The sequence below is a fragment of the Chamaea fasciata genome, unplaced genomic scaffold (genome assembly GCF_029207755.1).
Source record: "Chamaea fasciata isolate MVZ Bird 193981 ecotype frontalis unplaced genomic scaffold, bChaFas1.0.hap1 SCAF_3, whole genome shotgun sequence".
Lineage (NCBI taxonomy): Eukaryota > Metazoa > Chordata > Aves > Passeriformes > Sylviidae > Chamaea > Chamaea fasciata.
The window spans coordinates 14,678,704-14,692,850 of record NW_027094088.1 but is presented as its reverse complement, the minus strand read 5'-3'; the positions used below and the strand labels follow the sequence as shown (position 1 = coordinate 14,692,850).

Below are 14,147 nucleotides of genomic sequence, written 5' to 3'. Positions count from 1 at the left end.
TGAGCTGTTACTAAGTTCTGCTGTTTTATGGAGCGAGTATCAGTAAGGATTTGCTGTGGAGGGACAGCAGTTCCTGCTGTTGCACCCAAAGCTGGTATGCACCCAAGTGGAACGTGAGCTGCAAAGTTCAACTCTGACTTATCACAGGCAGCTGCCTGCTCAGTTTTTCCATCTTCTCGTCATCAGCAATTTCTTTACAGAAAGAAAAGAAATTGCTGTGCACTGCTCCCCTGGCCATGCACACACCCTATAGATGACTCAAGCTATTTAACCTATGGGCTGGGAAGGGAGAGGACAGAGAGAGGCAGAGAGAGAGAGAGAGAGAGAGAGAGAGACACTTGTTCTCATTTCTATTTTTAAATGCTATGGAAACACTGAAATTATGATAATGAATAGAATAATAATTAAACTGGTCTGTGAGGCACATTATCTGTACATACATATACCTCTTTTTTTTTTACTACTTGAGTTTTTTTATCAGAGCAATCAGGTTTTGAGGAGGTGAAAGGTTATTCATAAAGAGCAGTTTGTTACAGTCACCGTGCGAAATAACGAGCGTGCATTGTGAGCACATATCCTGCTGTTCAGACTTGCCGTTGCTACGATAACAGAAACAAAACACCAGTTTCGGGTGTTTGCAGCTTCCGAGGATGTGGTTTATGTGCTGCTTGTGATAGTCTGATGACTGAAGATGGCTCTCTTCCAATCATTTTTGATTTTTTTCTGTCTCTTAGAAACCCTTGTTGTGAATACTTGTGAGGACATAAGTGATGAAAATGAAGTTTATTTTCCCAAAGCACTGAAAACATCCTGGATTATCTGAAATATGTTCTTTGTTTATTTCCTTACCTGCACCTATTCCCGAGGTCTCTGAGTACAAGTTCTGACTAATCAGACAGAGGGGAAGACAGGGTTTGAGCAGGGGAGGGAGGACAAATGAGCTTGAAAATAGGATGGTTTTGAAACAATCACTGTAATCTTAAATAAATTAGTAGTTCCTTGAGAAAGCACCTAGAATTCAATACCCATTGTATGGCTGCTGAGCAGAGACACAAAGGAAGAACAGGCCGTTACACTGTCTATCCTTTGCTATCTGTTCTCCCCCACGGAAACAAAAATGCCATGAGTGTTGGGAGGGATTCCTTTGCTCCGCACAAGCTCATGTTTGAGCTTGCATTAACTCTGCTGCCATAACCTGTACTTATATTCCTGTGGGTGTGTTACAGAAGGCGGTGTTTTGGGGGTCCTGTGGCAACCACCCCACACCGCTTGACATTCCACTCCCATGAGCTCTCTCGCTCCAAACTTGTGACAGGAGGAGCAGTCCCTTGCAATTACTGAATCAGTGCTGTGGAAGTCTCACAACACCACGCTGCGGTGACACATCCCGCGGCTGCAGTGCTGGGACAACCTTGCTCTCTGGGGGGAGGTGAGAATTAAGGATGTGCTTGCGACAAAACAGAACAATGAAGACATTTTTTTTTTTTTTTTTTCACAGCTGACGTTTAGGGAAGTAGCACTTGCAGCTGCCATGGCAAATCAAAAGGATGAATCTGAGAATTTCCTGCGAGAGAGTGAAAAAAACCCCAACCAACAAACCAGCTAACTTTTGTCACCTGTGTTTTTGGGAAAATGTGCTGAAGCTCTTTGCCAAGAACCACCATGGGATAATTGATAAATTACAGCATTGTATGTTCCTGACATTAAAGGGACTCTGGGATCCATGAGAAACTGGGTAAGAGAGTACCACTTTAAGACACAAGAGTCTGGCCTGATTTTTAAATACACTGAAGTAGGGCTAACTCTGATGAGCCTAAAAATCCTACAGCCAGCTCTCAGCCTTAAAGCAGTAAAAGCACTCAGCTTTTATTTGCTCCTTTCACTTTTTTCAAGAAACTGGCATTGCCTCCTATGATAAATATGCCCTCCTATGCCCTAAATGATGTACACTTGGGTCTTGCCACTCTGGGTGGATGCAGGTGGATAAATTCTGTGCTCTTCCACTCCAAGTGCTTGCTACCCAGTCAGGAGCACTGCTGTCAGTGGGGAACCAATTCATTTTGCCCCAGCTAGGCACTGTAATTCCCTGAGCTCCGTCTCCCAGCCTTCAGCTGGGAAACCTCTCTGCCAGCATTCACTGCACCAGAGAGGAGGGGAAAACTGCATCACAAAAGCATCTTTGAAGGCAGCACAAACCAGGGCGTACTTGCAAAGTGTGTTCGAAGTATTTCAGTGTAACATTTCAGTGAAAGACACATCCTAGAAAATGCAAGCCTAAAAGTACAGGTTGGAGTCAAATTTAAAGGTTCTAAAAAATTTTTCCTACACAAAATTTACTGCACTGACTGTCCTAGTTTGAAATCAAACCAGTGGGAGATCGTAAGTCAGAATTATAATTTTATAGGGAAAAATTAAAAGAAATAAATAAATGCAGTAGTACAAGAACACTGACAAAGACAGAATACAACCTGATACCCTATGGTGGTAGCAGTCCAAGCAGAGTGGTTCTGTTGAAGTGGTGATGCTGTAGAAATAATGGGTCTGAAAATCCAGCAGTAGCTCTTGTCCTCTGGGAGTCCAGTAGGTAAGCACTACTCTGGTGTTCAGAGCCTCAGCTTATATCCAGGCTGGAATGCTTGGTTCCTCCCTCTGGGCGGAGCATCTCACAATGGGATGGTGAGTCATGTGATAAGGCTTGATGGGCCCATTAACAAGAGATAGTCCAGGAGGGGGTTATCTGTGAGCTGTGTGGCAAAGGTGCTGATAGGCCCATTAACAGAAGATAGTCCAGAGTGGGGGAGGCAGGGAGCGCTGCCTCACCTGGTTTCAACAGTTCATGAAGATGGTGATAGAATATACTTCAACCCAGGACACTGACTTATAAGGACATACCATGGAAGGCATGCTGCTCTTAACCCGGATGTGCAGCAGTTGCAAACCCCATTTGCTTCACTGGAAAACTTCTGTAGTGGATGCAAAAAGAGAAGTGTATCTGCTCTAATAGTTAAAAATGAGAGCTTCCTTGTTTCTTATTCCAGGATTGCTGTTTAAGCTCTTCTGGTCAAGCAGAACAGCAGCAAGATCATTTGGATGAATGATGACAGCGTGTGTTTTGCCTACCTCCCCTTTTATACTTCCTAAAAATGCACAGTGCTGTTGTTGGCAGTAGGGATCAGCAACATGTCCTCCAACATTAAGACTTCCTGTGGAGACACAAACATGTTTACTAATCTGGCCCCCGTGTCATATTTAGGGCTTGCCAACTCCACTACTGTGACAAGCAAAAGAACAGCGCATACACACGATCAAAGCCTCAAGACTAAGGAAAAAAATTAGCTTCCATTACAGGCACCTTCTATCCACTCCTACTTAAGGGGAACAAAGACAAAAGGAGGTAACAAAATGATGATTTATCACCTCTAGCACTACCCACTACTGAGGAATAGCTATGAAGACACCGTGCTGAAATCAAGTGGAGAAAAATGATACCATGGAAACTGAACAAAAATAATAATTTGCTGCTACATCTCTGTCCTAGACCAGGAAGCCCTTAACCTGCAAATTGCCAGATGCTAAGCATATACTGGTGAAGTCTCATCACATTTTTGCCTTATTACTCTTTTCCTTACACATCTGTTTCCAGTCATGCTCAGAAACAAAAATCTGCATTGGCTGAGTACCTGGCAGGACCAAATACATCTTTTATGATGTTTTCAGTTTCTGCTTGAAGTGTGCTATTGGTATATACACGTTTAAATGTTTGGCCAGTCTGAGGATAAAGAAGCAAATAGGAGATAAGTAGCAGAGCCTCAGCAGTCTCAAAGGATTGCTGAATGCTGGAGAAGCTCAAAGGTGGCTCTGAAACAGAGACCTACATGCTGGAGAGAAGAGAGCAGAGAAGGGCTCCCCCAGGAAAACGGGGGGTGCAGATACCCAGAATCACAAAATCACAGAGTTGTTAGGATTGGAAGGGACCTCTGGAAATCATTCAGTCCAACCCTGTGCCAAGGCATGATCACCTGGAGCAGGTGACACAGGAGCATGTTCAGGTGGGGTCTGAATGTCACCAGGGAGGGAGACTCCAAAACCTCCCTGGGCAGCTGTGCCAGTGCTCTGCCACCCTCGATGTAAAATTCTTCCTCGTGCTGAGGTGGAACTTCTTGTGTGTTAGTTTACAGACATTGCTCCTCGTCCTAACGCTGGGCACCATTGTGAAAAGTCTAGCACCATCCCCTTGGCACTTGGAGATATTTATATGCATTGATGAGATGCTCTCTCAGTAATGCCCCAGACTGCGGAATTGGAGTTTCTGCAGCCTGAGAGGGCATTGCACGACCCGGGATCTAGCCGTGTTCTTCTTCATTAGGATATAATGGATACGCTCAGTATCTCCTTCAGTTAGGATACAAGGGCTGGAGGCTTGTAGGTAGGTCCGAGCGCCGGCACTGACACCCACTGCGAGCTATGGGAAGTGACGGAACCGCCTTTTGTTTTATTGAGTCCCCTACGGGACCGCAAATACCCGCGGCTGCCTCAGTTTCTGTGCGTGTCGCTCCCCCTGGCGACAGCGCTGCCCGGGCGGGGAGCCGCGGGACCGGTGGCAGCACGGAGCCCAGGCAGGAATGGCGCCGGGGCACCGGAACATCGCGGGCCGCCCCCCTCCCCCACATCGCGACTGTCGCGACATGAGCCCCCAGCTCCGCTCGCAGGCGAAGCTTTTTGCGTGGGGTGGCGCCCCGTAGCCCGGAGGCCGCGCGCGGCCCCGCGGCCGTTGCCGTGGCAACGGACGGCGAGCGCCTCATCGATGCCACGTGACCCGGCCCTCCCCGCAGCCCCACCCCCTCCCGCCGCCATCTTGGAAGTTGCGTCAAGATGGTGGCGCCGGCGGCTTAAAAGCTCCGCCCCCCGTCTCGCGCACGGCGCGGTTGCGTCATCGCGTTCCCTCCTCCCTGAACCCGGAAGTGCGTCTCCCCATTCGCGGGCGTGCAAGGCCCGCCGGAGCGCCCGAGCCCAGCCGAGAGGAGCCGAGCCGAGCCGAGTCCAGCCGAGCCGGCGGGGCGGAGATGGCGGCGGCGGCGGCGGCGGAGCTGCAGGGGAAGTACCAGAAGCTGGCCCAGGAGTACTCCAAGGTACCGGGCACCGGGGCCCGCAGCCCTGGCGCCACTCGGGGCTGCAGCGCTGCGTTCCGTGGTAGCGCGGAGTTCCGGGGCCCAGTGGTGCCTCCTCCGGGGGATGAGACGGAGGCAATCTCGGGGGGCACGGGAGGTGCGGGTTTGTAGGTGTTGAGGGAGAGCGGCGAGAGGCAGAATGGCCTGGCCTGCTGGACATCCTGGAACACTGACAGTGGGCTTAGCTGTGCTAGAGAAGTGAAACTGGCAGTGTTTTCCTTTGCTCTCCACTTCCCAGCCGGGCGCGAGAGTTGGTTTTATCCGCTTGGGTGTGAACATTTACCGAGGTCTTCGTCGTGCATCTCACCCGTGTGGGCTCGCTCTGGCTGGCGGGTATGGGAGCTCGGCGGTGTCAGTGGTGCTGGCGGTGTCTTGGAAGTGAGCAGTACACTTGCTTCCACACTTGCCTGTGAACATTTACCGAGGTCTTCGTCGTGCATCTCACCCGTGTGGGCTCGCTCTGGCTGGCGGGTATGGGAGCTCGGCGGTGTCAGTGGTGCTGGCGGTGTCTTGGAAGTGAGCAGTACACTTGCTTCCACACTTGCCTCCTGTCTGTCCACGTTCTTTTGCCCTAGGTGACTTTGCATCCTGTTCTGGTGCTGCTTGACACAGGGTTTGCAAAGATGTGTAGCCCATAGTGGAGAATGCCTTGCATTTCCAAGGTGCCTGAAATGACATCTAAAATAGTGGAGCCTTGCTTAATACAGAGCCCTTCATTGTTTCTTCTTCACTGAAAGGAAGAGGAGACTCTTGATCTTGAGTGGTAGAGTCCTTCAACAGCCTTGGGGAAGAAAGGCAGTACTTTAGTTTTGTGTAGTCGTAAATCAGCAAGAGCCTTTTTTACAAGGCTCTTGTTTGTATTTGACACTTCTCCCAGCTTACAGAAACATGTCTTTAAAAACTCTTCTCTGGAATTGTTATAAAAACACCATGTGTAGCATCTAAAATTTTCAGTTAGATATCCCTTTAATGCTTCCACAAAATAATTTTAAGGACATTTAATTTACTTTGCAGCTTTGTAGGTCACAGAATTCACATGTCTTGTTTTATACAGAGGCTCTGTTACTCCTTGGAGATCAGTAGTGGCTGAGGATAAGATAATGGAGGGATTTTGGTGCTTGATTCCTGAATGAGCATTGGAAATGTAGGCTTCTGACTATGGCTTCCAAAAGTTCCAGCTGCTGGATCCTTTCTTCTAGTATCATGGTGTCCAGAAGCTTTCTTTGAGCTTCATCATGCACTTCACAGCCTGTGGCATTTCCCTTCTCCTTTGCAGGAACTATTTTTTTCATCTCATCCCATTTCTTGTGCAGTACAGTTCATTGTGGGACTCCCCCTTGCAGAACCCTCTCCTCTTTGCTGTTGGCTGCTTGTATGCAGGTGGAAATGCAGAGTAGCTCTGGAGTAGCCTCATCACTTAATGTGCTGTGAAAGCCACGGAGAGAGGTGGACGAGAGTTTGACAGACTCAAGCAGTGCTGGGGGAAGTCCCTGGCAAAGGGTTGCTTTTCCCCTCGGTTCACAGACCACTCCCGAAGAAGGATGAGGAGAAGAGGAGGCTCTGAAAGCACACAAGTTGCCAGCTTCTGGCTCTCTCATGGAGGAATAGTCAAAGCAGCTTGTGGCAGCCTCTGTGGGTCACACTTCAGCTGGGGTCTCTAGGTGCAGCAGGCCTGAGCTGCTGCATTCTCTGCACCTGATGTGTGCCTGCCATAGTAGCTGTGGCACAGAGACAGGTGTGGGAAACTGCTGCACTGCTCCTTCTTGCTAGGGAAACCCTGTGCTTGGAAGTTTTTCTGTTGTGCACTGGGAAGTTTCTGGTCTTGCTTTTGTGATGTCTGAGCAGCACAGTGGGAATACTGCAGGGGAAGCAGCTGTGCTTAGCAGTGACTTCTGACCTTTCAAATACAGTCAGTCATCACACTGAAACAATGATCCACTGCTGTTTTACACTGAATCTTGCCTTTTAGGCACCTGCCAGAGGTATTCCCAAACACCGTACAAACCCTTTTAATTTATATCTGCAGCAGCTGGACTCACACATGTCAAATGAATGCAAACGGCCTTTGAAGAAACCAGGATTCAAGCAATTTTCAAGGAATGGGAAGATGGAACTGTCAATATCCTCATTGCTGCAGGGTAGAGGTACTCTGTGAAGTGACTGGGAAATAGGTTTCTTGAGTATCACTCTTCACTGCAGTGATTTTTAGCTCAGATTTTGGGTACTCTGTAAATAAGGCTTAGAGGGCTTTTACTTCTATGTTTTTATGCCTTTTTGTGTCAGTCTGTTCTCTCTGGATCATCTGCTGCCACTGGTAATAAGTAATTTTGCATTAAACTCCTCTTGAATTGTTACAGATTTTGACTTTGTGAGTCCTGCTTATGTTCCAGAACTGGTTATAAACAGTTTTGTGGAGAAGAGGGGAGAGACAGCAATAGCCCTTTATATGACCAAGAACTTCATTAGTCAAGGAAGAGGTTGCAACTTTTCCAAATTTGTTCCTAGTTCTTCAGATCTTAACTATATTTAAGTAACTGGTCTTCAAAGGTGTTTATTGAGTAAGAATTTTCTTCTCTTTGACCAAAATGTTCAGGTGGTAAAGTTACTTCTTGTTTCTTGGCAAGTCAGCATAAAAAATGGATACTTTTTTCAACCTGATACCGCTGCTATCTACCTGAAGAGAATACTTGAAAAAGCATTCACAGCTGGCACTCTCCTGAGAGAATGTGATTCTTTCTGCACTTTTGCATGAGTGGCTTTTATTTATTCTGTTGTCTTGCATAGTTACTGGCATCTCTTGTTTTTCAGCTTCGCGCTCAGAACCAAGTCCTGAAAAAAGGAGTTGTAGATGAACAAGCAAATTCAGCCTCACTGAAGGTAATCTCTAAAAACTCCTCATGTTAGGTGTACTACGCTGTGACAAAGTAAGTAAGCAGGGGTACTTTTTGCTAGAAAGTAATTTCAATAAAACAATGAAGAAGTAACTTGATTTTAGTAAAAGAATTTCTGTTTTGCAGCTAGCCTGTTGTTCTCTGTAAGTGCTGAGTTTGTAAAAGGGGAAGGTGAATTTTTTGATGACTATCGTATAGAATTAAATAGCTACTTGGATATGACCTGTGGTCAGTTCAGGGAAGTGAAATACATTTTTAGTTTAGAAATGATACATTTTGCCTCTTCAATGTTTAAATAGTAAAGCAGTTTTTTAATTTGTTCTTGTTTTTAATGTGTAAAGGTAAGTGTGGAAACTCTAAAATTAATTTTTTTGTCATTCAGGAGCAACTGAAAATGAAGGATCAATCACTGAGGAAACTGCAACAAGAAATGGACAGCTTGACCTTTCGAAATCAGCAGCTTGCCAAGCGGGTGGAGCTACTTCAAGATGAGCTTGCGTTAAGTGAAGCTCGGGGCAAAAAGAACAAGGTATGTGCTGAAGGCCCAAAAGACTTGCTTAGCAGATGTCAGCTCCTCACCTGTCAAAGCCTTATCCTGATTTTTAGCTGTAGGTATTTTGTGTCAAGGGTTGAGCTGAATGCTCTTGTCAGAACTTATGTTATTTTACTTGATGTTAGTGAAAATACCCATAAAACAGGTATTGATATATATATAATACATGCTGTGTAGTTCTCTACTCTTCTAGTCTGTCAGCTGACTGATGCTGAATTGCTGTCTTTTTAATGGATATTTATGAAGTGTTCAAACAACAGGGAAATACTTCGGAGCTCTGTGATTAGTCAGCTGCTATGCAGAGGGCTGATCACTCCTCATTTCCCATCCCCACCTCTTTCCTTTGTAATTTTGATGTTGGTAGTTAACTCTTCAGCCTGTGATCATAGCTTTTCTATGTGAATCTTGTCAAATTCTTTGAAATCTAAATTTTTAGCTTGAATTCTTTGTTATTTCAAAATGACAGAATGGTTTGAACACTGTGATCTTTCTCCGCCAAAAGGCTTGCTGATTAAACCTAGTGATATATTCTAAGACCAACTGTGCCTTCTCTAGGTAGCATCACAATTCCAGGGGTCAAGTGCTTGGACTAAGTAATTCTCAAGCATCTCTTGGTACTTTCCTCATGAGGAAACCCCTCTTAATTACTGCTGTCTTGTCTTTTTCGTGCTGTCTTTTCTCAGTGTGCTGTAGTTATCAAGACTGGCTTTAAAGAAATCATTCAATCGATTAGTAACAAGATGACCTTTTTTACTTTTCCCCTAAACTCTTGCCCATTTTTTTGCTGTCCAATTCCTTGACAAGCATAGTGCTTCTGACTACATTATTCATGCACAATAGATTGTTCTTTCAAATGCCATTTGAGCCTCCTGTTCTATTTCAAATTTGTAAGTTACTGTTTTGCTAGCTGTGTTTCCAAATTTTGAAGGACATCAGCCTGTCTTTAGTAGCTTAGCAAACCATTGCCACTGAGTTTCTTTCCTTTTCATCTGTCAAAATGCACAGCTTGAATTCCCTCATCTGTGTCAGAGTGCAATTCTTTTAGAAGGAGCAGAACATGTGCCCATATCTCAGGTGGAGTTCACAGACTGGCATCAAATACAGAGGTGACTTATCTGCCCTACATATCCCTAGTTTTGAAGTTTGGGGTTGAGTTTAAATGCAATGAGTCTCCCCTGTGTTTGGTGATAATACCTTTCTTCAGCAGTGTGGCGTATGGGCTTCACTGGTGGTCTGAGTCTTATGGATTAAATGAGTGAAAAATAAGGAAACAGTTGGCAGAGGGATACGCGTGGTTGATAGGCAGGAAAGATGCTGTGGTTTCCATGGCCCCTTTGTGCTACAGCCTGCTGAGAGCAGCCTGGCTTACACCTGGTCTCCTGCTGGGCACAGATGTGCCTTACACACAGCTACCAAGCCAACTGAGCCTGTGTGTGGAGGGTTTTGAATTACTGACTGCATGGGATCATGCAGGATTCCAGTGAATTCAGGTGGGCTGCTGCCCATCCAAGTGATTGATTCTCTGTGTATGTGAATGGGACGCCTGAATGGAGGCTTTCCCTAGGCAGTGCTGTACCACTGTAGGGTGTGTGAAGCAAAGGGTGCTGCCTTGAGGCTGGTGCTGTGTGCTGTATGCAGCATTCACACCTCTTGATAAATCAGTGTCAGCAGGACATCTCCTGATGTGTCCCTTCTGGGAATTAGCTGTGGGAACTGTTCTCACAAACCTGGGACTTGGAGGTTGTAGTGGTTTGAAAGCAAAACAAATGAGAGGCTCCAAGTCAGAGATACAATTTAATAGGAAGAAAGGAAAGAAAGTAAAATAAAATAGATGAAATAATACAAAAGACCACTGACAGAGTCAGAATACAACCTGAGCAGAGTGATGGAAGCAGTCCAGATGAGGTGGTCTTCCTGAAGCAGTGATCCTGTAGAAAGGTCTGGTAGCTCTGGTCCTCTGGGAATCCTGTGGGTAAGGGCCCCCTGTACTGTCCCAAACCCCAGATTATAACCACGTGTGAGTGCTTGGTTCCTCCCCCTGGGCGGAGCATCTCACAATGGGATGGTGGGTCATGCAGGGGGTCCTTGATGGCTCATTAAACAGAGACAACTCCTGGAGGGAGTTATCTGTGAGTCATGGGAAAGGCATCTGATGGGCCATTAACAGAAGATACTGGGCCAGAGGGAGGGGGTCTGGGGAAACACTGCCCTACCTGGTTTCAACAGTTCATGAAGATGGTGGTAGAATACTTTGTGCACATCCTATACTGCAACCCAGGACAAAGGTAATGAGTGCATTTTGTTTCTTTTAGAAAAGCCTAGAATCCTCATCTCAGCTGAGTCAAGAACAGAAAAGTGTCTTCAATGAAGATCTTCAGAAGAAAATAGAAGAAAATGAACGACTGCATATACTTGTGAGTGAAATTTTGTTTTGCCTTTATTTTTGGTTCAGAAAACTGGTGATAAAAATAAAGTTTTGGAAAGTAAAATGCTGTCTGCAAACTGGTGGGTTTAGGAGACTAGTTGTACGCAAAGCAGTGGATTTGATGAGATGGTTTGTTTATAAAAATGTTCATTAGGCAAATAAAGTATTTTGACTTTGGATTCTTAAGACAGTATGTGGAATCACATGTTTTTTCTCCTTTAATTTTTTAACTTTTGGTGACAGCTGCCCTCTGAAAATAGCCTGGTACTGGATGGACATTTCTTACTAGTTCATTACCTGTTTCAGAATTACTTTAAAGTTGAAAATATTTTTCTTTTTTTTTCTATTAAGTCAGGAATTACTTCACTTCAAAGTGGAATGCATTTCACTTTAGAAAACTTGAGAAAAACATTTTAGCTCAAGTTCAGTTTTTCATTTGTCTTCTATTAGTTAACAATCTATTTAAAGAATGCTTAGTACTAGAAAGCTTTGTTTTTATTGAAGTACTTTGTTCCTAAATCTTTTCTCTGTAAATAAAATAAAATAAAATTTCTATTTTTCTGAGAACTGGTAATTGCTGTTAACATGGTCTGGCTAATGAAATTGGAATAACTTAAAGGACTGAATTCAATAGTAAAATGAAGCTTTTTTTAAGAGCTTTGCTTTTCTTCCTGTAGTTCTTTGAAGCAGATGAGCAGCACAAACGTTTAGAAGCAGAGCTGAGGAGTAGACTGGAGGTTTTGGAAACGGATGCTGCCCAGCACCAAGCTGTGGTGGACAGCTTAACAAAGAAATACACAGAGACCATAGAAAAGCTGCAGAATGATAAAGCCAAATTAGAAGTAAGGAGTTTTTCCTCTTGCTTGCAAGTTTGAAAAGTTTTGAAATGCCATGTCTTGCTGTGTCAGCACTTACATTGTGAGATTATCTTCTTGCATAAAGATCAAGTCTCAGACACTAGAAAAAGAAGCTAAGGACTGTAGGCTTCGAACTGAAGAATGGTAAGTGTCTTTATTTCATATAATGAAAATTCCATTGATGTAAAGAAATAATTGCTGTGAAACATTGACTGTGCTATTTTTTAAGAATAATACCTTTTAAAAAGGGGGTTTCATTGAAAGACTTTGATAAAACTCATATTACATTATCACAAAGACAAGTGTGAGCAGCGTAGGTCAAGCCCCCTTTTCCTTTGCTATGTATGGAACTAGACAATTCCCCAATTTCTGCTTTCAGTGAGAGCAGTTTTTTCTCCAGGCTTTTTAAATAGCAGTGATGTTGATGAAAGCTTGAAGAATTTATTTGTAATGGAAAACCATAGAAAATAAAAACTTGTATGAAACAACAATATGTGAGCTTGTAAAAAGTGCTTCTAAGAACAAAGTTTGAGTAACATATGCTGAGAGAACTACTGAAAAGAGTTTCAAAAATCCCCCTCCACTGCAAAAGCTTCTTGAACAATTGTTTTTGCTTCAGCTATAATGTTCTCAGCTAGAATATTTGAAAGTTTTTATCAGAGAATTATATTGTTAGTTTTGGAGTATTTTCATTGTCTTGAAGACAAGTTGTAGAAAATGTAAAGTTGAGGACTGTGAGCCCAATCAAATTAGAGTGCATTTCTCTGTAGTTCATAAAGCTGCAGTTTTTAAGAAGATAGATGTGCAGTATAGATCTTTATTGTAATGAATAAGATGTGTAGTGAATGATCAGATGCAGGGTTCCTTCTTTCACACGGTTGCACTGAAGCGTGTATTTTAATTATGTTGATAGATGTGAAGATACTTGAATCCAACAACTCCACTAATACAAGTCAGGGTTTCACTTGCAAAAGAGGATGAAAGCTGTGTTTGGCTGCTGTTTGCATTTTTTGTGGTGTTTGAAAAGCTGTAGTCTTAATCTGCTACGGTGCAGTTCAGGCTTTGTCTATCATGTTCCATGGTGACTGGGTAATTGATGTCATTTTGAGAAATTGTCCCTACTATTTTAAGTTATACTATAGTAAGTTTTTAAAAGTTATAAAGCCTGACACTTCATTTTAAACACTGAAATCACTGTCTGTTGAACACATGGCAGGATGTGTCTCTGAGAACACTGCCCTTCTGTTTTCCCTGCTTTGTCAGCGGAAGGGATCCATTTGCCTCTGACACCCACACTTTACTGAGAAAAGCCAGGGGATATGAGACGTGACAGCCTACATGCTTTGAAAATTAAAGGGCAGAATGTAAGGCAAAACATGTCAAACTACTTGTTTGTCAGTCCTCTGCAGTATGAAAAGGAAATCTCAGTGCTTTTGCAGTTTGTCTTGGAGTTCATGTTTTATCGTGCTCAGTGCTACTGCAGTAGCTGCTGTACAGTTTCTATGCAATTTTGGAGCTGCTCTCCAAGAAAAATATTTGTTAATGTGCATGAGCTACCTATTGGCCAGTTTCTTCATATCTTCCTTGTCTGTTTTGGATTATTTTGCTTTGTTAGACCTGACAAGATTCTGTGTATCAAATGTAAGAAAGGAAAAAAACAACCTGTCACTTTGACACATTCCCCCCCACTCTCCACTATACGTGCAGGAGTTCTAGATGTCAAACAGGATGCAAAACAGTGAAGAATTTGGGGGCCTAAGTTGGGTAAGGTGTGGAATTTGGTCTGAATCAATAATGGAGTGTTCTTTGTAGACATATGTATATAATGCTAGAATATATTACTGTTCATCTCTGGAATCTATTCTCATTATATTAGTAATCTTAATTACTCAGGTTCACATGTATATGCAGAATCAAATGCAAGTAAAGAAAATTTAGACAAAAATCACTTGAGAATGCTTCAGAAACATAGTTGTCAAGTCTTGTCAGAACAGGCAGTGTCATAGCAGTGTTTAAATATGGGCTTTTGAAAAGCCTTTGAGGTATCTCAAATAGTGATGTGACATAGTTAATTGAATTATTGACAGCTCATTACCTGCTTATTGGAATACTGCATCGGATGCATAGTAACTAATTTGGAGGCCCTTTTACCTTCCTGTCCAAGTTCTAGTACAAAAGAATGCCTTCAAATAGCTTATATAATAGTTGTGCACTAGGAAAAGAAGGTGAATTTTAATTCTGAAGTAAATGGAA

At 43.7% G+C, this 14,147-nt stretch overlaps 1 protein-coding gene across 1 annotated transcript in view; it reads left to right on the top strand.

Moving 5' to 3' along the window:
- The first annotated feature begins 4,804 nt into the window (after positions 1–4,804).
- PPP1R21 (protein phosphatase 1 regulatory subunit 21) overlaps positions 4,805–14,147 on the top strand; it is a 33,334-nt gene continuing 23,991 nt past the window's right edge. Inside the window, 9 exon segments of the mRNA XM_066178094.1 lie at positions 4,805–4,834; positions 4,836–4,893; positions 4,896–5,010; positions 5,012–5,129; positions 7,977–8,045; positions 8,442–8,588; positions 10,925–11,026; positions 11,715–11,879; positions 11,980–12,038. Of these exon segments, the coding sequence (XP_066034191.1) occupies positions 4,805–4,834; positions 4,836–4,893; positions 4,896–5,010; positions 5,012–5,129; positions 7,977–8,045; positions 8,442–8,588; positions 10,925–11,026; positions 11,715–11,879; positions 11,980–12,038 (863 nt within the window).